General features: G+C 45.4%; 1 protein-coding gene across 1 annotated transcript; it reads left to right on the forward strand.

Moving 5' to 3' along the window:
• The first annotated feature begins 6,812 nt into the window (after window positions 1-6,812).
• On the forward strand, window positions 6,813-23,927 carry C2H4orf54 (chromosome 2 C4orf54 homolog). The gene is made up of 2 exons (XM_045143531.1): window positions 6,813-12,234; window positions 23,726-23,927. Exon 1 carries the CDS (start codon window positions 6,813-6,815, stop codon window positions 12,195-12,197), a length of 5,385 nt encoding a protein of 1,794 aa, XP_044999466.1. The 3' UTR covers window positions 12,198-12,234; window positions 23,726-23,927.
• Window positions 23,928-25,311: the final 1,384 nt, after the last annotated feature.

The following is a 25,311-nucleotide window of genomic DNA, read 5'->3' on the forward strand; positions in this document are numbered from 1 at the left end:
CTACAACCCCACATTATTAATACTGTTCGTAGATTATAATACTTCAATGCCTTATTTATAATTCATTCCTAATTATTCAACTAGTAAGGATTTTTCCTAAATAATTTTGTCAGTTTTAACCATTGATTGGTATATAACTATTGATTCAATAATGTAGAACAATATAGCATTCACAGAGCCCCTAGAAGTCAGTCACTTGAGAGTTTTAACAAAGGTTTATTTTGTCCTTTCTGTGTGCCAGGCCCTTCATTAGGCACAATACAAGACAGGCAAGGAGAAGGAAGGAAGGAAAAGATGGAAGGCAAGAAGGGCAAGGAAAGGGAAGGAAAGAGGGAAGGTGGAGGGTCAGAAAAGAAACAAAAGGAAAAGGAAGAAAAGATCTATCTTTGTGAAGCCTATACTGTTCAGAATGTTGGAATGAGAGGAATAAAAAAGTTAGATATGATCCCTGTCTACAAAGAGTTTAAATTCTGGTGAGAAAGATGGCCAATAAATCAGTTTATTAATTTGATAATGTAATTTGATCATAATGTACAGATTGGCAGGATAAGACATGGTTATTCTGAGTTACATGTTAGCTACACATATAGACAAAAACAGAGACAAGATTTTAGGTCCCAAAATGCAATTAATCCTAAGAAGTAAAAGAAGGCTGGGGAGGACTGGAGAGATGGCTTAGAGGTTAAGGCGCTTGCCTACAAAGCCTAAGGACCCATGTTCAACTCTCCACGTAAGCCAGATGCACAAAGGCAAGGCAAGTGCAAGGTTGCACACGTCCACTATGTGGCACAAGCATCTGGGGTTCGATTTCAGTAGTGGAGGCCCTGGTGCATGCCAATTCTCTCTCTTTCTCAATCACTCTGGCTAAAACTAAAAATAACAATAAATATTAAAAAAAGAAGGCTGGAGAGATGGCTCAGTAGATAAAATGCCTGTGGTGCAAGTATGAGGACCTGAGTCCATGTCCCCAGAGCTCACATAAAAGCTGTATGTTGCAGTGGGTGTCTACAATACCAGAGTACCTAGTGCAAGAAAGGAGGCAGAGACAGGACCAAGAAACTTGTGGGCCAGCTAACCTGCTGCGTACAGTGGAGAACAGCAACAGAGGCCCCGCCTCAAAATGGATGGTGATGGCCAATCCCTGGATCTGCCTGCTGACTTCCACATGCACACCTTGCGACACACACGCCCACATGAACACATACACATATCCATACACAAACACCAAAAAATAGAATTAAAAAAATCTTTCTAAAACCACAGAAATAGGTCACGCATGTGATTCTGTACACAGGCAGCTGAGTTGGCCACTTAATTAGGTCCTGTTTCCACACCAGATTGAGAAAGTTCACAGTAACTTGTTACAGGCTGATGGGGCATCTTCTTTGCTCTGCTCTCTTAGGCTAATGAGGTTTTGGGGCTTTCCTTGCTAGATACACATCATGCATATCAGGATGACAGCTCTTGAGTAAGATTGGACCAAGAATTAGGTTCAGCTATTTTAAATAGCCACTGTTATATGGAGAAAGATTTGCTCACTGATATTTCACATTCAACCTGGTCGGAAGGGATCATTTCCCTTCATCCAGTAAGATCTGAAACACTGAAACTTGTACAGCTTCCTTAGGAGAAGGTCAGATGGAAAATATTATCTGATGTGACAAGTCAGGGGCCAGGAAGAAGATGAGGAGGAAGGCAGGGAGAGGGAGGATAGTGTGTCTACGAGATATTCAAAAGACAGAAGGTGGGGAAGTGGGAGACCAAAGATCAACTCTTTGATATACCTCCTGGTTCAAGGGGAAAAGTGAAAAACTGCTCCCCACCATGTCTGGACTGTGTGCAGGTTTGATGGCTTGTTAGTAAGGGTTTATTTCTGGTGGTGATGGTGAACTGTTCCTTTCTGCCCTTCCAAGTTTTAAGGGCATAGCTAAGGGTGCATCGAGAGGGTGCATGGTATGATGCCACCACAACGTGCTGTTCTGTACACAAGAAGACAGTGCTACTTATTCATCCTCATAGTACATGCTGTTTTTCTCCTCACAGGGATAGACTTATCTTAATCCTTCCACTCTGTGACTTTGGGCTCCATAGTGACCAGCTGGTCCCGTGGGAAGGCAACTGGCTGAGAGTGTGGAACGGCTTAATGGCCTGGCCCTATGACCCCCGCCTCTGCTCCAGCGTCCAGTCACCAATTGACTGTTTGCTAGAGTCATGCAGAACTCGGTTCCAATCAGAGCTTCAACATTTGTTAATTGGTAAAATTTGTGAAAAGTCTTTCGGGGCACATGTTTTCACTCAGCCTTGCTCTTTTTCCATAAATGGGGAATCATTAATTTTATGTGATATGATTGAAAATTGATGAGCAAAAAATAGAGGAAATATTTTCCACAATAACTGAAAAACTAGACAAACATTTACACTCTGAGCTAGGAGACAAACAGCTGGCCACACCCAAGACTTGGGCCATGGTCAGCAGAAAAGCCTCTTTCTCATAAATAAGTGCCAATGACAGAGGGTAGGAGCAAGGTAACCTTTTGCAGGTAGTCGGTTAGACACTCAGGCCCAGAAGACAAAACATGTGGCTCTGCCCTGGCTATACTACAGCTCCAGTCTAGTTCAGTCTGATTCAAGATGGTGATAAAGTGAGCTTCCCCCATCTTCCTCCTTAATTTTTCATGATCTTCCTCAAATGCCCAGCTGAGTCTACACTCTCCTCCTGGACCCACCAGCCAGTCAAGGTCCTTCATATACATTTGACTTGGCAATGAGGCTCATCCTGATTGGATACTAATTTAGAAAAACAAAACCTGATATCCAAGTTGCCATCAGATTTCCCCTCCCACTACTGCCCTCAGTGTGGGAGTTTTCTAGTTTTCTGTTTTCTTCTCTCTCTCTTTTTTTGTACTCTCTCCAAATAAGTCTTCATAGCTGTGCTTTTTTTTTTTTTTTTTTTTTTTTTTCTAATGATAAGAAAAAAGAACTTGAGAATCTCTGGCTTGGGGAGTTATAAGCCCATTCAGAGTTCACAGGGGCCTCCTGGATTCAATAGCTATGCACACTTTTATGTTTCAGGTCATCAGAGAACCCTTTCCCTTACCTATTGTACCTCAAAGAAACTGAGAATGTTTGTCCTTCGTTAAATGTTTGACATTTAAGTCTGAGTTTAATCCATGTATTTATTTCAACTCTCATGACCTACCATCAATAAACTGCTTATCTTTTTGAATGACACACATCATATTAAGCCATTGTCAGATACCCTAAATTTAGCCATTCCCTGTTATCAACTGGTGGGTGGTCTGGCCTTCATTCCTAATGGCTTCCATCATGTTAAAGTTTTACATGCTATGATACATCTCAGAAGACTTTCATGGAATGCTGAGAAACTTTCTCTACAGAGATAAAAATAATGATTCCAAGTCATTTCCTTTGTTGCTCTCTGAATTTCTATATAAAGTTATCAGCCACACATTCCTTTCCTGGTCTACCAAGTATGCCTGCTCACCGTGGGTTAATGCTGGCAACATTAGTCACAGTTAGTTGCTCAAGAGTTGAGGTCAGGTAGGCAATCCCTGAGTTCATCCATTAAAAAAAAAAAAAAAGATTGTAGTCATATGAAGGAATAAAAGGCACTGGTGGTACCAATGACTCCAACTGCTTTCAACAGCTTTGAGAGCATCCACTTTCATGGTAATATAAACTAACCCAGAACTCTGAAACATGCTAGAAGGAAAGAGTCTGAAGTTGTCTTCTTAAACCTAAAATTGGTCTTTTTTTTTTTCTATTTATGTATTTCCTTTTTGTTCTATAGATGAGTAGCTCCTACTCCATGTTTTTAACTTGTTTTATTTTTAAAACAAACCTGTAGATTGAATTAAAGCCAGCTTTTTTGGAAATTTATTTTAACGAGTTTTCCCTTTAATTGAATTTTTTTTTTTTTTTTTTTTACCTATACTACATTATTTGGAAAGAAAGCAGAAAAGAAGTCATGCAGGTAATTTGAAGGTGAGTGCTCATTTTAGAACAATGCCTTGCTTGTCTGTCAGAAAGCTTTGTGCTCACTGAGGGAGCAGGACTCAGGGAGAGATTGTCAGAACTTTAGGGAAGAGGCAATCATGATTTAACTTTTATACCCAGGGTATCTGACCTTCCAGTTTTACATTTTGCCAGCAGCAGGGAGGAACTCTGCTAAAGTCTGTGGTGTTATCATGACAGACAGAGCCATATGGAAAATGCTGGAAAAATTCCTCCTTAGACTATAATTGCTTGCTGGGCAGAAACTGCCTTCCATTCAGCTGTGAGTATGTATGCCTCACAGTGCTTCAGGTAGTCTCCAGGATTTATCAGCCAAGGCACGGTCAGCCTCAAGGCAGAGTTAAAATGGGAAGCTGAAAATATGTTGCTTGCCTGAATGGAGCCAACTATATTTTATTTCATTTTATTTATAGGATCACAGTCTTTAATCTCTGAGACCATAATGTGTTCACACATTAATTATATGAAGACAAAACAACCCCCAAACAGTTATATGGCTTGTCTTCATGCAGGTGCAGTTGCCTAGTGAATAAGTTGGTCCTTAAAGTCCTATAGGGTACTTAACTGTGGAAGACAGTAAGGCTGTGTATTGTAATTGCTAAGATCCAAGTTCACCTAAGTTTGGATTCTGCCCTATAATTCTTAACATCTCTGTGTTTCAGCTTTCCTATCACAAGAGTACACCAGTTATTTATAACTCTTTATAGGATGAAATACATTACAATATACATGTTAAAAAATGTCTCAGGGGCTGGAGAGATTGCTTAGTGGTTAAGGCTGCAAAGCCAAAGGATCCCTGTTTGATTCTTCAGGACCCACGTAAGCCAGATGCACAAGGGAGTGCATGCATCTGGAGTTCGTTTGCAGTGGCTGGAGGCCCTGGCATGCCCATCCTCCCTTCCCCTTCCCTCTTTCTCCCTCTTTCTCAAATAACTAAGTAAAAAAAAATATATTTTTTAAAGTGCTTCAAAGAGTCGGTGGCCCATAGAAAACACTATGTTAGTTATAGTTATTAAGAGAAACTAAATTTTGGGCACATTTCTATCTTTTTCTCTTCACCTTGAGTTTGGCTTTGTATCCCTGTTACTATACCTGAAACTTTCAGCCTCTCCTTGTCATTTTTTGGTCATGTTTTTAAAAAAATATTTCATTTTTATTTGTTTATTTGAGAGAGAGAAAGAGGCATAGAGGGAGAGAGAGATAGAAGAGAGCGAGAGAATGGACAAATCAGGGCCTCTATCCACTGCAAACAAACTCCAGACACTTATGCCACCTTGTGCATCTGGCTTACATGGGTACAGAGGAATTGATCTGAGGTCCTTTGGCTTTGCAGGCAAATTCCTTAACCACTAAGCCATCTCTCCATCATTTGTCATGTTTTTAATGGCAGCAGCAAGGGCAGAGGGCATCGTCACAGACATGGCTGGACAGGGCTGTCTGCATCCCAGGAGGGAGCAGGTAGAAGCTGCAATTGTTGGGGGCTTCCACTTCTTAGATACCCACATGCCTTTTCAGAGGAAGCAACACTCAGCATGGGGGTGGCACTTGCGTAGGAAGGGGATGGTTGATGGTGTTATTTTTGTATCCACATTTGTGGATGTTTAAAATAGGGCTTTATTCAATCGGCATAAGTGACACATAAACTATGTATAGTGGTGGAGTTGGGCCCGACAGGTGACGAGGACCAGATCTTGCAAAACGGAGCCGTGGTTCTCCACAGAGTGCCCAGGGGATTGCCCTGGGGGTGGCCAGCATAGACCTCCCCCCCATCTTGGGTTGTCTGGCAAAGCTGCCTGCACAACTCCTGACTTGTCTGGAATGGATGTGCCTCAGAGCCAGCGAGTGGGGACTTTGGCTGCGTTTCCATGGGGCTGGCCAGGGGCTCACATTTCCTCTCTGAACCTCCCAACAAGCCGCACTGTACTCATGAAGGGTAAGCATATTCCTTGTTCTTTGCGCTTGTTGACTCGGTGCCCTGCAGGCCTGGCATACAGCCAGTGGAACAGAGGATGAGGCTGCAGCTCAGCTATATTTAATTAGGGGTGCATTGTCTTGCTGGGGCTTTACACCTTTAGGGAATGTTTCTCAGATTGAGTCGATATTGTAACAGGGATCTGAAGCAACTGTCAAGTTTAGCCTGAGGTGTTTGGTTTTTAGTGCTTAGAACTCAAAGTTAAAATAAGTAAGTTTTAGGTGTCTGAAAACTGACTTTTTATGCCTTGAGTCATCATAGCAAGGATCCTAGAAAGGATTCTTTCTGTTTTGAAACAAGTAGTTTATGTCTCATGGAGCATAACTTCCAGAAAAGGGAGATGAAATATTGTTTTTCTATGAAAACTTTTTCTTAAATCAGAACTCATCTGATTAGACTCTCCAAAGAGCAAGAAAATGCATAGTTCTTGAGGCAAATATGAAACTACCATATGTACAAGGGAGAATTTGAAATAGTTCCGGAATATCCTTAATTAATTTGAAGCGCAGTGCAGAATATGAATTTTAGGAACTAGGAAAAGAAAAGCCGTCTAATCAGAGGCTGGGGAGAGAAAGATGGCACTTAGGGAAGGGTAATTGTGCACTTGCTAGACGGTTCTATAACAGACTCCAGGGAACATTTGGTGGATCTGAATTAGACGCCGCATGCCGCCCCCACCCCCAACCTCCTCTTTTCATCTCTTCCCTCAAGTGTGGTTTCGATATGATACGGAATGGACACTAAAAATATTTCTGGAATGACGTGACCCTCTGTCGCCCCATCCAGGAAAGGGACGAGGCTTCATATGAAACAACACCAGCTTTCCCTTCATTCCTGGCAGTCCCGAGGTCGGTCCGCAGACACTGCCCCTTCCGTGGCTGATGGCATTCAGACCCCCAGCCGCCGCTGCCAGTGCCAGGCAGGCAACTGGACAGGACAGTTCAGCTACGCGACACTGGCCACAGTCTCGGCCAGAGCCGCAGCCCCCAAGCCACAGACCACCTCCGCCGCCCCAGCCGGGAGCCTTCCCCCCTCCCTCCAGCCTGCCACGGCCCCGCCACAGGGGCTGAAGCAGTGGGTGGTAGTGGCAACCGTGGCCGTGGTACCCACGGTCTTGGGGCCAGGCCAGGCACGTGGAACCCTGCTTCAGGCCACTCTGCGGCCCCTCCAGGACCAGAGCGGGACTGAGGACACCACCAGCGCTCACCGCTGCCTCTTCCTGTCGCTGAAACCCAGGCGAGGGCTCAGCATGGAAGCCGGCTCTCCTGAACCGGACGCGCAGGCCAGCCTGGTGGACAAGGAGGACCGCGTGAGCCCATCTCGGGACAGCCGGGGACACAAGCAACAGCTGCGGCCACTGCCCAAGCCTTCAGGTTCCTCCCAGGGAGAAGCGAAATACGTGGAGATGTGTGCTTCAGCGGGAGGCGGGAGGGACAGCCCCCAGACCAGGAAACTGGAGCTCTGCTCCGGTGAAGAGGAGGCCTCAAAGAGCCCAAAGACAAAATCCCGGGGTGAAGCCAGCAGGCAGGACCGAGAAGCGGCAAACCCCAGGAGTCCTGCCCCCTCCCGAAGGCCCAGCACCCGCGCTGGTGAGGGTGACAGTTTCTCTTCCTCCTCCTCCCCAGCGGACCAAGCAGAGGATGAAGGTCTGTGCAAAACGGATGATTCGGTCACATCACTGGGGGCTCTGGCCACCTCCTCTTCATCCTTAGGCTTCGAGAGTGAGACCGAAGTGACCTGTCAACCCAAGGGAAGAGAAGAAGGAAGAAAAGCCGCAGGAGGAGGAAGACAGCAAGAGGGAGGAGGAGGGGTAGGAGATGGAACAGAATGCAGGGACATTATTGCCAAGTCTCAAGGCAACAGAGACCCCCCGAAAAATGAGGAGGCACATTACATCACCACGCATGAGATCCAGTTGAGCGAAGTAGAGCAGGACATGGACTTCGATGTGGGGCTGGCTTCCCGGTGGGACTTCGAGGACAACAATGTGATCTACTCATTCGTGGACTATGCTTCCTTTGGTGGCAGTGATGAGACCCCGGGGGACGTCACCACCCCCACTGAAGAGGATGATGACAACAGCTGCTACCTCAGCACCACCCCCAGCACCAGCGCCACCCGGACACCCAGCCCCACCAGCAGCGACCTGGCTCGCCCCAGTGCAGGCAGTGGTGGTCGCGACACCAGCAGCACGGAAGTGGGCAGTGGTCCCTCGGATAGTGACACTGTCCCCCCACCTACTACCGGGCCTGGCACTGCCGCTTTGCCTGAGCCTTTGTTGGAGCTCCCAGAAGCGGCCTCAGAGGCAGTGGCCACTGCTCCAAGCAGCTGTGGGAGTGCGGCAAGCCAGACCCTCCTATCAATCAAGCCAGCTTCCCGGGATATAAATGAGCCTAGCAACGTGCGTGCAAAGCAAAACATTATTTATGCTGCCAAGCATGAAGGCGACATGAGCCTCCGTGTCTCTACAGCTGCTGAACACAATTCAAGTTCGCTGAAGCAAAACTCGGCTGCAGCCGTGGCTCAGGACCATGCAAAGAAATTCATTGCTATCCCTGCTCGCCTGCAAACCAGGTGCGGGGCTATCCGGGCAAAGGAGTTGGTGGACTACTCCAGCGGAGCCTCCAGTGCGGTGAGCGAGCTGGACGATGCGGACAAAGAGGTGCGGAACCTGACCTCCCGGGCCTTCCGGAGCCTTGCTTACCCCTACTTTGAAGCCCTGAACATCAGCTCCCGAGAGTCCTCCACCACACTCTCTGAAGTGGGCTTTGGACGCTGGTCAACCTTCCTGGACTTAAAATGTGGGGGTGTTGGAGCCAGGGTGGAACAGAGCCTGCTCAGGAGCAGTGCAGCCTCGGTGGCTGCGGGTCTGAGGAAGGGCGGTGGCGCCAGGGCTGCTGCAGACCAGCTCTACATCCAAGCCAAGAAGTCCCAGACCAAGGCCTTGGAGTTCGTGGTCAGCAAAGTCGAGGGAGAAATCAAACATGTGGAAACACCCCTGTGCTTCCAGAAACAGGTCCAGACGGGCTCCCGCGTGGTCACGCTTCTGGAGCCCCTGAATTTACGCAGTGAGAGCAAAGCCAGTTCCGCCACTGGTCCCTGCAGGGCCACCAAAGGCTCCAGCAAGGGTCCCGGGTCAGTGTACACCGATGATGGCTCAGAGACATCCGAGAGCAGCAAGCCTGCTTCCCGCACTGAAGGCCCCCAGAAAAAGTCCAAGTTTGCCTCCAGTCTGCTCAAAAATGTCATTTCCAAAAAGATGCAGCGGGAACACGAGTTCAAAATGGAGAGAGGAGAAGTCACTGACACATCCCACCACAACCTCTCCGGGACCTCCAAGGAAGCCGAAGGCCTTCCGGGGACAGAGAAGCAGCGGGAGAGGGGCCTGCAGCGCCAGAGCTCTCGCCACTCAGAGGCCGGCTCTGAGTACACTGTGGTCAGCGTGTCTGATACTGGTGGAGAGGGGTCTACCGCAGGGTCTAAGTCACCCATTTTCAAAGCCAGCACTCCTCGAGAAAGCAGCGCTGCCTCTGGTAGGAGATTGTCTGATGGACACGCAGAAGTGTGTGAAATTAAAAAGAGTGCTTCCGAGACAGTGAAGGGCATCTTCCTTCGGAGCCAGAACAGTGCCTTCCGGTCCTGGAAGGAGAAGGAGGCCGAGAAGCAGGAAGGGAAAGCCTCCATTGGGAAGCTGAAGCTCTCCAAAGGAGGGGACTGGAGAGCTGATCTTGGGGAGATCTCTGCCAGCAAGTCCACCATCATGTCTCGCCTCTTTGTTCCCAACATCCAGCAGACACCCAAGGACAAGCAGCCAGAGAAGCAGGCCACCAAGTACCCAGCTGCTGCCCAGGCCACGTCCACGGCAGTGATCAGGCCCAAGGCTCCTGAAATCAAGATCCGACTAGGGAGTGTGCAGCAGCCAAGCTCAGACTTCAACATTGCCAAATTGCTCACCCCCAAGCTGGCTAGCGGCAACACGTCTAACCTGTTCAAGACCACTGAGGACAACACCAGGGCCCAGCAGAAGCTGTTCCGTGGGGACAACCTGGAAAAAGTGCCCCAGTTCCAGGTGAGAGATGTCAGAGACAAGTCCAAGGCCCAGGGGCCTCTCCACCAGGTGAGAGATGTCAGGAAACTAATCAAAGGGTCCGGGGACAGCAGTGACAAGGGCAGTGTTACCCCAGAGCAGGGGCTAACAGGGCCCAAACCTAGGCAGCTGGCTGCTGCAACAGGTGGAACGCGATCCTTGTCCCCCATGGTGATTACATGCCAGGCGGTTGTGAACCAGAGAGAAGACAGTGTGGATCGAGAGCCCAGGGAAGGCCTGGGGAAAGTGGGCAGTGCCAACAGGGTCTCAAACTCCTCGCCAGAAGGAACAGTCTTGGTTCACAGGGCATCTGGCAGGCTGCCTGTGGCCACCATTGCTCCCAATAAACCTGAGCAGGGGTCCTACCTGCCTGTGCTCAAAATTGTCTCCAAGGCTTCTGCTCAGAGGACCCCAGAGAAGCCCAAGGAGGAGGAGCTCAAGGAGGAGAGCAAAGCCCCGAAGCCAGCCCGGAACGCCCTGGAGAAGCTCACGGCTGCCGTGAGGTCCATGGAGGAGCTGTACAGTTTTAACAGGAACGAGTGGAAACGCAAGAGTGACCCGTTGCCGGTGATGGCTGACAGCCACGTCCTGTCGCTCATTGCCAGCGAGGAGAGGGAAGGTGTGGCTGGTCCCGAGGGAGACCCCGACAAGCTGGCTAAAGGGCTGAGTGAGATGGAAGACAGGGGCTCCGGGCAAAAAGGTGGCGGCGTGGTCCTGCGAGGAGCCCCGGTGGAACGTCTGCAGCGGAGAAACTCCAACCCCAGCTCTGAGAGTGTGTCTGCCCGGGCAGCCGCCTTCGAGAACATGGCCAGGGAAAGGCCCCGGTCCCTCTATATCCCCCCAGTCCACAAGGATGTGGAAAGAACCCAACCCCTGCAGCCCCTGCCCCCGCTCCCCGGCAACCGCAGTGTGTTCACAGTGAATGCCAACAGCACTCAGAAAACTGGGGGTGTTGCTGGCAAGTTCCCGCAAGGATCTTCTCCAGAAAGCCCCTCAGCAGCAGCAAAAGGCATCAAATCCCAGGGACTCCGGTCCCTCAAAATCTCCCCAGCCGCGCGGGCACCTGCTGATGAGGCTACCCACAGGAAAAGTGGCATTAGTTTGGAGAAGAGCAACAGTGACTGTGAGAATTACCTGACCATCCCCCTGAAAGGAAATCCTGCTTCGGGGGACTTGCCTGGCAGGCCTGGGGTTGCCAGAGAGGGCCCCTCCGTCTCCTCGGCTGCCTCTCTCTGCAGCTTACCCCCACTGAGTGCCCGCAGTCAGGTCCCCAATAGCTCCAAAGGGCCTCAGGTCAGTGGAACCAGCAGGCCAGCTTGGCGTTCCAAACCCGACCACCCCCGGGAGACCGTAGCTGCACCCACGGGGCCGCAGAGCCCTGAGCACACGCCTACTGCTGTCTACCACCAGCAGGCCCTGCCCTTTACCCTCCAGGGGACCCAACCTCAGGTCCTCTGCTTCTCCCCACCTGGTATGCCAGCCCCAGCACCCACAGGCCCTACCACCGTCTCCACAGACCCCTTCCAGCCGCCGCAGCCGCAGCAGACTCAGCGCAAGATGCTTCTGGATGTGACCACTGGCCAGTACTATCTGGTGGACACACCGGTACAGCCTATGACCCGGAGGTTGTTTGACCCTGAGACAGGACAGTACGTGGACGTGCCCATGACCTCCCAGCAGCAAGCTGTGGCTCCCATGTCCCTCCCTGTACCCCCCTTGGCCCTGAGTCCTGGGGCCTATGGACCCACCTATATGATCTACCCTGGGTTCCTGCCCACGGTGCTGCCCCCCAATGCCCTGCAGCCCATGCCCATTGCTCACACTCCAGGGGGCAGTGAGCTGTCCATGGCAGGAGAGCCCCCCAACAAAGAGGCAGCTGCAACGTTTGCAGAGGCCCCATATTTCATGGCCTCTGGTCAGTCCCCCGCCTCCTCTTCTTCTTCAGTCCCAGGAGCCACATCCCAGCTTGTGGGGGCCAAAGGCTTTGCCCAGATGCATGGCAAACCTGTCATCAGCATCACATCACAGCCCTTGGGGCCACGGATCATTGCGCCCCCTTCCTTTGATGGCACAACCATGAGCTTTGTGGTAGAACACCGATGAGGAGGAGTCAGGAGAAGGCAGGGAGGAACAGCTTCCGGTGAGTGCACTGTACTCTGTTCATGCAACTCAAGAGTAAGAACCATCTTGGTTTGTTGTTGTTTATTTTCTTTTACTTCCCCTTTTTTTTTTTTGAGATAGGGTCTCATTTTAGCCCAGGCTGAACTGGAACATGCTCTGTAGTCCCAGGCTGGCCTCGAATTCATAGCAATCTTCCTATCAATGCCTCTCAGGTGCTGGGATTAAACACCTTGCCAGGCCATCTTTTTCATTTCTTATTTCTTTTCCTTCCTTCCTTCCTTCCTTCCTTCCTTCCTTTTTTTTTTTTTTTTTTGAGTTTGGAATGGGACATTTATAGCAGAGGAGGCTGGCTATAAATATTGGTATTTTGGAAAAGTGACATGAAACCCGTTCTGATTTACGAAGGAGTTAATTTACTCTCCAGGTCTCTCCTCATTCCTCAATTCCTATGGACAGCCTTTCTGTCTCCTTTGACCTTTACTAACAGCCCAAGTGTTTCTCCCACCAGCGAATAAGAGGGAAGTGAACCTTGCTTTAGTCTCACGTTTTGGAAGAGTTTGTCAGGAGAAAGAAATGAGATCATAGTCTGGATTTTGTGGAGCAGAGCGAGCCTCCCCCTTTGTTCCTGACTACCTGGGCACCATACGCAAGCCACTCCAGGTTAATGGAGCCACCTTTAACCTGTTTGTTCCTCAAGAAGTAAGAGAGTTAAAAACTGATGTTTTCTAAAGCTGATAAAATGCCTCACTGCCTCTTTTCTCACATTGCTCACATCTTCCTCTTGAAATATATATATTATTGCGTTTTCAGTTGACAAATGATTTTAATTCTTTTTCTAGGGTCTTTAGTCTATCTTTCATGTAGGTGGGTATGTGATGTATTTGTGTGCACACACAGTTGCTCCTTAGATGGGTGGCTACATTTGATCTCTCCTGTGCATCATTGACTCTATCATGCGCCAGGGTTAATCCCCTGAAAGCATACTTACCCCTCTACAAAGGCAGTTAGAGAAGTAGACTCCTGACACCTACCTTAATACACACTCGCAGACAGGAACCCCTGCCATAAATACAGTCTGTGGAACTTGATAAGAGGCATGAGTTTAGCTGGTCCAAAGCAGGACGCCTCAGGTCAAACAGAAGACAGGACAATGACACCTGTCTAGAGGAGCACACAGGTGTCAGAGCTGTGGGCCAACGTGCCTCTCACACTCTGCGCCCTTCAGTGTTGCAGAGGTTGAGATCGCAAACGTCTCCAGTACTTTCACTCCTTGGAAAAGTCACACTAAATGAAAGAGAGAAGCTCTATTTATGCTTCTGTCATAGATGTGAACCCTTATTCTTCCTTCATTTAACTGAAAAGGAAAAGAAACTGTGTTGCTTTTTGCCAAGAAAGGCCCTTAAATTAGGAGGAAGGATCACTGGTAACCAGTGATAACCACTTCCCATCATTGTGATCTTGGGGATGACAAAACTACTGTATCATCTCGAATGGGGGCAGTAATATCTAGTAAATACTCACTCTGTATGAGGGTATTCGCTGCTCTGTGCAAGCCACAGAGCTTTGTTCATTGGGTCTGTCACTGACAATTCAGGTGGAAGCCCAGCCTTGTTCTAACTGCAGTCTAAATAGACAATATGGATTGCTCCTCCCTGACAGCCTGCAACATGTGCTGTGTGGTGATAACAAATAAAGAGGGAAGGGAGGAATTCAAAGGTAAATCATGCTTCTTTTGTTTTGTGTAGAAAGCAAAGAACGATTTCAGAGTACTTGTATGGGAGACTCAGTATTGAGGGATTAATGCTGCAGATGAAAGAGTAACCTATAGGCAAAGCCTTTTACTCTCCTGGACTGTGGTCTGTTTGGTGCTATTTTGGATCAGCTAATCCTGAAGAGCTTGAGAGGTTGAGGAGGCACACTAATAAGAGGAGGGGACAGGGAGCCAGGGAGGGAGCCCAGCAGTCACACAGGCCTTGGTGACTTCCTAGCAGCTTTTTCCTGTCTGCTGAGTCAGGAGAGATTAGCTGTGGGTTGTCTGCATCACGCACAGATGTAAACCTGAGTTTAGCATACTTGGAGTGGAACTGCAACTTTTGAAAATTTCCCCCTTTTATGGAAGCACAATATTTACTTTAGCAAACAACCCTAAAGATAGAAAGGCAAATGTCAGCTTTGATTTAAGCAGACTCATGAGCAGCTAAAGGTTAGCATTCCTGTTTACAGGCAAAGAATCTAGCTAGCCAAACTTAGATATGAATTAACATCCTTCAAAACTCATATTCTTGAAAGTTCTAGTTTCAAAAGAAAAGTCAGATTAAAACAATAGACTTAGGGCTGAAGAGATGGCTTAGCAGTTAAGGTGCTGTCCTGAGAAGCATAAGGACCCAGGTTCGATTCCCCAGTACTCCATGTAAAGTCAGATGCACAAAGAGTTACATACATCTGAAGTGCATTTGCAGTGGCTGGAGGCCCTGGTGTGCACTCCGTTCTCCCTTTGTGTCTCTCTCTTTCTCTCTCTCTCTTTTTCTCTATCTCTCTCTGTCCTGGGATGTGGTCCTACACATCTTTAATCCCAGCATTCAGGAGGCAGAAGTAGGAGGATTGCTATGAGTTCAAAGCCAGCCTGATACTACATAGTGAATTCCAAGTCAGCCTGGGCTAGAGTGAGACCCTACCTCAAAAAACAACAACAAAAACAAAAGATGAAATAAAATGTAAAAAGTGCGTAGTTCTTTTTCTGTATGCCAGCTTTAAAAAATATTGCTCAAATATTTCAGAACATCACTGGAAAGATGGTCATATGAAAAGCCCTAAGGAATGGTTTCAGTTTAGGATTTCCTTTGAAAGCCAGGCTTATTGCAGGGATTCCCTAGGGTGGAGGGTTAGGGCCTCCTTTCAACTGAAAACTTGTGTAAGTGATTAGATCCAATTACAATATTTCACACAGAGGTAAACTGGGACACATAAAGTGATGTTTCACTGAGATCCCCAAAGTGGAGAGGCATGCTCTGTGACACGGCTCTGTGCTCCTAGCCACACCTCATGCACAAAGGCTGCTCTTGGCATACATGGGTACAATGCATGGGGCAAAAGTTGCAGACAAGAGCTCTGACTTGTCATGAAGAACATCTGGAATCTGTAGTGACATTTGCCCATTAACCATTGTTTCTATTTACCTTTCTAGACATTTACCAAGTGCATATTCACAAGAAATTCAGTAATTTTCTCATTCAGTCAATAAGCATGGGTTCTACGCCTACACTATAATCACTGTGTACTCTGGTGGTGGGGCATTAAATACACCTGTGACCCAGTATGGCCACACAATTTAGGATCCTACAGCCCAACAGGGGGAGGCCAACTTCCCCTGCCCACAAGAAAACTGAAAGTTAATGTTCAAGAGCTGTCATTACCTTTTAGATTCCTTCCAGCGCCAAGAACAAGGATTTCATTGTCTGTTTCTAGCACCCCATGGCAACAGAAAGCTCTACTTACTCTCTGTGTATATTTGAGGGCAGGCAACTGCCATTGTCTTTTTGAATATTCCATCATGAACGCTCTTCAATGTTTCCTTATGTTTTGCTTCTACATTTCCTTTCCTATTGTTTTTTTTTACATTTTGGGGGGATTTCATACTTCTTTTTGTCCTGTGGTCATTATTTCAGTACTTCTTAAACTTTGCTATGCCATAACACATATAAAAAGATAATGACATATTTTATTATTACTTTGCCATATCAGTGCACACTGGGGTAGCTGAGCAGGTCTAGTAACCACCTAGCATTTGGTTGTCCAGTGGCCATATAGCCACAGAGGCAACCCATGTGCAACATACCAAGAGTCACACCAGTGGCAAAACCTCATCGCTCTCTCTATCTGTTGGGCATTTTGTGTGTGCTGTCTGCTTGGTTTTGAAGTCCCTCTCAGAGCGCAAGGACTGTCAGCCTTTCCTGAAACTGCTTTTGTTTGTGTTGTCTCTCACTCGAGGTCTGTGGTTTCACTTTTCCTTCTCTACCATGTCTCCTTCTGCCCATCCACCATAATGCCATATTTTTATTTTAAAATTTTAATTGAGTCTTGATACCTAATGTATTTTATGAAGTCATAAGATAAAATAAATATATATTTAAGAAAAGATAATTTTAATTGGCAACAAGAATTGTAATTATTTTGTTTATTTTGAATGTCCCATTTTCTCTTCCTTTTTGAGGGTGCTATATGACCTGTCATTTCTCCTCAAAGTTATTTCTGTCCACTGAGTTACAGCAATGGAAGAGGAAGGAGAAAGCAGATTTCAGGGGGAGGTGTTTCCACGAAGTCCTGAGATCACTGAGAAGGGAATTTGGGCTTAACAAAGTCAGGTGACCCTTCTTTGGTTACAGCCCATTCTGGGTAGATCTGGGTCTCAGCTAACCATTCCATATCAGGGTCTTTCTCAGGGTGCCATCCTCTTCGGCTTCTCTTGTTCTTCCCAGGGAAACACTGATGGTTTTACTTCCTGGTATCTCTTCCACCCCTCCTCTCTTTGCCTTGCTATTTGAGCAAAGAGTTTTCATTTTTTGCTTTTTGTTTATGTATTTATCATTCCTTTATTACTGTGGGTTCCCATTTCCCATTCACTTCAACTCAACTGACTTTAATGCCCTGCCTCGCATCTTGCCTTCTTATTTCTTATGGTTTTGTTTTGTTTTAATCACAGACTGAAGGGCAGGGCTTGCTACCTTCTTCACCTGAGTATCCTCTGAAATCTTGAGCAGCTCTGGTGAGTCATCAGAGGGATGGGAATCTGGCTGCCCTTCAAGACCCAGCAGATGGAGACTGCAAACTCCACATGTTATTTTCAGTTTGTCTCTTAATTATGTACCACAATCCAAGCTTCCTCTCCCAATTATTATATACAACTTCAGTTTTACTTTACTATATCCTTTTTAAAATTGAAAACCTTAATCTATGAACATACTAAAATTTGGTTATATTCTTGTCATGTTATCCTCTTTTGTCCCCTCGCCTCTGTTCCCATTCCTGAGGACTCTCCTCTTTCTAAACAGTCCTTCTGTTTTGCTGTCTCATTCCTTTTGTCCTCCTCCATCCTCTATGTAAGATGTTTATGGGCTTGTTACGATGTCAGTCACCACTCTGGGGTCATGAATGTACCAGTTGACTCAGCATGAGGACAGTGCCCCACAGTATACCTTCCAACCCTGTGGCTCTTACTTTCTTTCTGTCCTGTCTTTCTCAATGTTCCCAGGGTCTAGGAGGGCATGATACAACTCTCCTTTAGTGTTGAACTCTTGACAGCAGTTGTACTTTGATGACTTTTGAGTTTCCTCAGTGTCAACCACCCTCCCCATAGAGAAGATTCTCTGGCTAGCAGTGAGAGCAGTATTCATACTCAATCTCTGCCACTTCCTCTGCAGTGTTTCTTGGGCTCTGAAGGTGTGATGGAGATGATTCACTTAGTGCTAAGCCCTAGAGTTTCTCTCTTCTTGTCATTGAACCTTGAAGCCATAGGTTGTTACAGGTAAATCCCAGTGCATGAGATGAGTTACCCCACCCCACAGTAAGCTGTTGGTCAAAGAGGCCCATGAAGACCCCAACACAGTATAGGCTATTGCCAAAGTGCTTAGTTACTGACCAGAACCAGATGGTAAGACCCTATTGCTGATGAAACTACAGCCTGTGGTCAGGAGACATTAATGCTGCTCTCACTTTTGGTGGCAAATAGCAGGAAGACACAAGACTCTGCTATAGTCTTCCTTTTGCTTTTTTGTTTCCCCCAAGGTAGGGTCTCACTGTAGATAGGCTAACCTGAAACCCACTCTGTAGCCCCAGGTGAGCCTTGAATTCACAGTGATCCTCCTGCCTGTGCCTCCCGAGTGCTGGGAATTAAAGATGGGCACATTACAACCAACTACTATAATCAATGTCTTATTTTTTGCTTTACTTTTTATCTTTCCTTTGGTTAGATTGGATTTTACTACTGCACTTTACTGTGTATACCTTTCTGCACAATTATACTGCATTTATTTATTTATGTATTATTTATTTATTTATCATTGTTTGTGGGACAGGATTTCTTAGTCCAGGCTAGCCTCAAACCCAATTGGCTGATGAGGCTGGCACTGGACTCTGATACTCCTGCTTCTACCTCTCAACTTCTGAGATTAAAGGTGTGTGCTACCATACACCCTGCATTTATATTTTCTTGTCTACCCTAAGATTAATAAAAAGCAAAACATAGGGGCTGTGTTGGAGAGATGGCTTAGCAGGTAAGCCCTTGCCTGTGAAGCCAAAGGACCCAGTTCAAGGCTCAGTGCCCCAGGACCCACATTAGTCAGATGTACAAGGGGGCACATGCGTCTGGAGTTCATTTGCAGTGGCTGGAGGCTCTGGCGCGCCCATTTTTTCTCTCTCTCTTTCTCTCTGCCTCTTTCTCTATCTGTCACTCTCAAATAAATAAATAAAAATAAACAAAAACAAATTTAAAACATAGGGGCTGGAGGGATGCTTAATGGTTAAGGCATTTGCCTGCGAAGCCAGAGGATCCTGATTCAATTCCCCAGGACCCACATAAGCCAGGTGCACAAGGGGGCACACATGTCTGGAATTTGTTTGCAGTGGCTGGAGGCCCTGGCATGCCCATTCTCTCTCTCCCTCTCTCTCCCTGCCTCTTTCCCTCTCACTCTCTCAAATAAATAACTAAAAATAATTTAAAGAAACAAAAAATAATATCTAATTTGTACTAATCATTTACTATGTGTCAAAACTTAACCTCATGCCACTGGATTACTTAAAGTAGGTACTATTTTTAATCCCCATTAAGCAAGTGAAAGCATAATTTGCCTAAATTGATATCAACTGAAGTTCTGGGCTTTTGAACTCTGTGGCCTACGTTCTTATTAAAGAGGACTCTATTCACCATTTTCTCTTATTGTTCTTCTTTCTCTTGTTGAGAATTGTTCCTCTTACTTTATATATATTATTAAAACTTTTATTCTAAAAACTTTGCATTTTGCCTGTGGCCTAATCAGCCTGGTAAAGGATAAATTATAAGACATTTATGTCTTCTTGGAGGGCAGGAGAACAGCTGTTCTGCTGCTAATTTTCCTGACTTTAGTTTCATTCAATGGAAAAAAAAAAATCAACCTAAGAGAAAACTGAATCTCTGAATCTTCTAGCTCTCACTGTTTCCCCCCCCCTCCTTGTGTGTGTGTGTGTGTGTGTGTGTGTGTGTGTGTGTGTGTGTGTGTGTGTTAGGTTTGAGAGAAAGGGCAGGAAAGGTAACAAATTAAAATCCAATAATATCCAACACATTCTAAACTTCTATATGTTTTTTTTTTTCTTCTGATTAAAAACCTAACCATGCCACTCATAGTGGCGCACACCTTTAATCCCAGCACTCAGGAGGCAGAGGTAGGAGGATTGCCATGAGTTTGAGGCCAGCCTGAGACTACATAGTAAATTCCAGGTCAACCTGAGCTAAAGTGAGACCCTACCTTAAAAAAACAAAACAAAACAAACAAACAAAAAATCCATAAAACTTAACCATCCTTGGAACATCCTATGTTCAAAAGAAAAATATGAGTTCTCTCAGAATGCCTAGAGGCTGCGGGCTGTGTGCTGTGGCTCCAGTGGCAGGGTAATTTGGTGTAGATGTAGGAAGAAGAAGCTAGAGGTAAGGGTGGGCAAGGAATGTAGCTCAGTTGGTATAGTGCTTACCTCAAGTGTACATAAGTCTGGGTTCAATTCAAGCAACATGTAAACCAGGTGTGATTATGCATGGCTGTAATCCAAGCACTTGGGAGATTGAGGCGGGGGGATCAGCTGTTCAAGGTGAAAAATCTGGGGTGGTAGCTCACATGTATAATCCCAACATGGAGGGAGGCAGAGGTAGAAGGATTATTATGAGTTCAAGGCCTGCCTGGGCTGGAGTGAGTTCCAAGTTAGCCTGGGTTAGAGTAAGATCCTACCTCAAAGTATTTTTTTTAAATAAGAGTGGGACCCCCAGATGTTGATGGATTGAAACATTTTAGGGTTTGACTATAGTACATGTACATGTATTTCAGGTTTTTGTGCCTTGCGGCCAGAGAACCCAGATTCAAATTCCAATACTGATATTTGCTGGTCTAAGCCAATGATTTGCCCTCTCTGACTCTTAGTTTCCTCATCTGAGGAACTTTTAGAAGCATTGTGAATATTACAAAGCCATTGCAAAGGACATAGCCACAGTACATGGCAAAAAGTAAATGTTCAATGTCCCTTGGAGAATGGAACCTCACCAATGTCTCAGAATCCCCTGTCTTCTCAGGGCCTCTCACCCAGAGGAGAAAGTCAGCCTTATCCTGGCAGACACCCAGGGCAGTGCCAGGGCCCATGCAAGGATCACTGTGAACTTCTCCAAACTGCGGTGGTACTCACAGCTCTGCCGTTCTCTCAGAGCTCGCTCTACTCTGGGAAGGCCAGCTGGCTGTGTTTCAGGGTATTCTAGTATCCTCCAGTGGCCTTCCAGAACATTATACAACTCTAGGTCCAGCTTGCCAGTTCTATGTGCTGATTCTATGTGGTGATTTTCCTCTGTCTGAGCACAGGCCTATGAGGAGCAAAAGAAAACCTGACCCATAACCTGCTGAATTCTGCTGGCACTCTGGGTCTAAACTTATGGATGGGAAGGCATCCAGCCAGACCCTCTGGCTGCACAGTATAGCTGCCCCTGAATCTACTCACTTTCTCACCATCCATTGCTGAGGCCTCGTGACAGTTACTTTTATGTTTTTCTTAAGAATGAGAACAATTTTATTACTTCCAAGATTTCAAACAAAATTTCTCTAAAGTTAATGGAAACAGAAGCAATACCCTATGGATATCCAAGAAGGTGACATCCTGTTTTTTTATTGTTGTTGTTGTTGTTTTTTTTTTTTTTTGGTAGGGTCTCACTCTAGTCCAGGCTGACCTGGAGTTCACTATAGAGTCTCAGGGTGGCCTTGAACTCACGGCAATCCTCCTACCTCTGCCTCCCGAGTGCCGGGATTAAAGATGTGTGCCACCATGCCCGGTGAAGGTGACATCTTGACAACTGATCCCTAAATAGAATTCCAGGGATTATAGAAACAGATTTCTCCTGTATTTCTCAGGCTGCTATCATCATTACCCTGTGGAGGAGCCTCTCTTTCTCTCTGTCTTCCCCTTGATGTCCTTTTGCTCTGCTCAAGGAATCTTGATGAGACTCACCTTATGATGTGAAACAGCTAGGATTATTGTCATGAAATCATTCTTTTTAGTCTCATGGTTTCCTCTTCTCCCTTAGAATAGCATTCTTAGCATTCTATATGTCCTAATCTAGAAAACTGAGCTTAGCAAGTCAGGTACCAGCCACTTGCAGGAGACTGCTGAGCTTTTGGGCACTGCACGCTCCAAACACCAACAGTTCCTTTAAGCTAAAGATCATTGCTCAATATAAACAGGGAAGACTATGATGAACATGCAGCATGTACATATGAGCTGTAAATCATTATTGTTCTACTAGACTTTGTTGTAAACATGGACTTACATGGATCTTTTTGGGGGGATGGCAGGATTGAAATAGCTTTCACTTACTACTCTGATAGCATATAGTTGGCTAGAGAATTGTGTTTGCTGTTTCTTTTTAGAGATTATTTAGCACATGATGGAGATTTCTTAGTGCCTAACAAATATTAGCAGAAGTCCACTTCATTTGTGTCCTTGAATATGATATTAAAATATCAAGTTCCAGGTGTTAAAAACCATTCCTTAAGCAAAGTTCTAGTAGATATACCAATTTATATTGAGAATTTTCAGTAAGCTTTTCAATATGTCAATGCTATATTAAAATGGACTTAACTAAGTTATAACCACTATATCTAGTTTGAAATAAAACACATGTGAAATTCTACATAATTTAGTTAGTGTTCATTTGGTTTATAAGAATACTTAGTGTACAGTTTGTAATTAGATTATTGAAAATGGTAAATTTCAAATGCTGCCATTTAATTTAAATGCCAATTCTGCATGATAATTTTATAAACAAATAGCTGTTTTATGCTTTCTATAAATAATTACAATAAAACTAAATATATAACTTTAATGTTAAACTACTTTTTAAAAAATATTTTATTTTGATTTATTTGTTTATTAAAGACAGAGAAAGGGAGAGACGAGAGAGACAGAGTGAGAATGGGCATGCCAGGGACTCTAACCACAGCAAACTAACTCCAGACACATGTGCCACCATGTGCATCTGGCTTACATGGGACCTGAAGAATCAAGCCTGGGTCCTTAGGCTTCACAAGCAAATTCTTTAACAGCTAAGCCATCTCGCTAGCCCCTTAAACTATTTTTGAATACTTGCTTGTATTTCATTCAATTTTCAGTGATAGGTTTCAGTGTGGGAATGTTCTTAAAGTCAGTGTAATGTCTGGTGCCTTCAAAAACACATTTGCTAGGGCTAAAGAGACTGCTCAGTAGTTAAGGTGCTTGCTTGCAAAGCCTAATAACCCAGTTTCAATTCCCCAGTAACCACATAAAGCCACATGCACAAGTTAGCACATACGTCTGGAGTTTGTTTGCAGTGGCTAGAGGTCCTGCTGTGCCCATTCTCCCTCTCTGTCTTCCATAAATAAATAAATATATAAAACACATCTGATGGGGCTTGGGAGTTGGTTATGTGTATAACATACTTACTACCTGTTGCAGTCAGCCTCAGTTTCCGGGATGAACTTCCAAACCAGGCACAGTAATGTGAGGAAGGGATTTATTGAAGCTTACAGTTTCAGGGGAAGTTTCATAATGGCAGAAGAAATGGGCCCATTTTCACAGGTCCACACAGAGAGGGAAAAAAATTCTCAAGAAACAAAAAATACCACCAGTAGCACAAGCAAGCACACTCTAGGAACCCAGAATAGCAGAACTAAAGCACTTTGAATATCTTTAGGTTGGAATTCTGGGTCTACCCCCACATCTTAGGGCTAGACCCTAGGATCCACCTACAGTGACACCAAGTTACAAACTTTAAAACTCCTGTATTGAGGGGAGGACATTCATTCAAACTACCACACTACCCAAGGGTGAGGAGTTTGGATCTTTGCCACACATGTAAATATCTGGTGGACATGGCAAAATCTTAGGCTCAGGCCTCTGAAGGTGGAGATACGGATGCAAGCTGTCTAGCTAGACAAGTTAAAGCTGTAAGCTCTGCTTATGTGAGAGACCCTTTCTTTCTCACTAAGGTGGAGAGCTATTGAGGAGACACCCGACATCAGCCTCTGGCTTCCACAGGCACATGCACACACATACATGTGAACTCAAATACATACCCACATTTGCCAAACACCTTTAAAACACAGACTTTATCATTTCCCTAAATGAGAAATCATTGAATAGTATATTTTGTGACATTTTTCTTGCTTCTTTACAAGTGAGACATCCTTTTAGAATTAACCATCTTTGTTTTGACTATTTTTTCTTTTCTTTCCTTCTTTCTTTCTTTTTTGCAGGAGCAAGACAGAAATATGGACTGTTCTTTAATCTGAAAGTTGCATTGTGATAGTGCTAAGAATTCATCTGAAAAACTTCCAATTGTGCTATTCTTAACTTTTGCTTCTTATAAACCACGTATGTAAGTTTCTAAATTTTCCTGAACATCACTTAGGGCATTTTTTGTTATTTCAGTTTTACCAAGATGACTGAATGGTTGTATTTTCCCCCACAAGATAATTTCTTTTATGCTTCAATATAGAACGTAAGCTCTCTCTTCACCTCTTTTCCTCCTGAACTGTGACCCAGGCAAATAGTCATTAAGTAGCTACATGGTTCAGTCAAAATGTACATCAGAATCTGATTAATTCTGTTGTAAACCAAAGCAGCAAGCCAATAATTTAAATCACAAATTTCCTTGAAGGTTTGTGGGCTTTATCAAATCTAGCTGGCAGAGCTGTAGTCTGCTCTTTGACTCCTAAACCAGCCAGACCCATCATTCTCATGCTTGTGCTATATTCTTTTACCAGATCTGGTATGATTTCAAGTGTAATAATGACAAAGGTTTTGACATTTGTGTTTTGTTTTAATTTTTCCAATTTGTGCAATGCCATGACACTATCCATTGCCTTAACATAGATGTCTTTGAAGTATTGGAGAGCCAGCAATTACATTTAAAATTATAAGCTCCTCCTCTCAGAAAGTATAACGTATCCATTTTCTTTTAAGACTTTGGCTTTTGCTATGAGTATACAATACTCTTTTGCCACAATGATTCCCTCCATAGGTGATACTCCTGCCTCTTACAGTCTGTAGAAAAACCTGTCTGGGGCAGTGGAATCATCTGTGAACTCTGCCTCAAGACTCCTGATTCACTCCAGCCCTAGCCATCCTGTAGTAGTGACCTAGAACTGCAGTGCTTGCTCCTCACAAGGCAGGTTTCAAGAGATGTTAAGACTGCAAATCATGGGATCTTTCATTGCCATTCAACATTGCCTCAGTTGTTACCCAATTCTGAAGGCTGACTGAGTGATTGTAGTGTTGGAGGCTTGGTTGAACTGATGTGTTCAGCTTGTCATAATTGATAAGTGTGTCAATATATACTCAAAAAGCATTACATTAAAGTATTTTTTGCTTTCTAACAGAATATCCCTTTTAAACCTGTATATTCTTTCAGGCTTTTCCCCCTTTTTCAAAGATTTATTTTTATTTATTTATTTATTTGAGACAGAGAGGATGAGACTGGGCACACCAGGGCCTCTCACCACTGCAAACACACTCCAGATGCATGCACCACCATGTGCATCTGGCTTATGTGGGATGTAGAGAATTGAACCTGGGTCCTTAGTCTTCACAGGCATACGCCTCAACTGTTAAGCTAGTTCTCCAGCCCCTCTCAGGCTTTCTTTAAGAAACCTCCCTTTTCTTAATTTTTATTTCTTTTTTGTTTATTTATTTGAGAGTGGCAAACAGAGAGAAAGAGGCAGATAAAGAGGAAAAGAGAGAATGGGCGCAGCAGGGCCTCTAGCCACTGCAAATGAACTCTAGATGTGTGCACCCCGTTGTGCATGTGGCCAAAGTGGGTCCTGGGGAATCGAGCCTCAAA

Source organism: Jaculus jaculus, chromosome 2 (genome assembly GCF_020740685.1).
Source record: "Jaculus jaculus isolate mJacJac1 chromosome 2, mJacJac1.mat.Y.cur, whole genome shotgun sequence".
In the NCBI taxonomy this organism is placed as follows: domain Eukaryota; kingdom Metazoa; phylum Chordata; class Mammalia; order Rodentia; family Dipodidae; genus Jaculus; species Jaculus jaculus.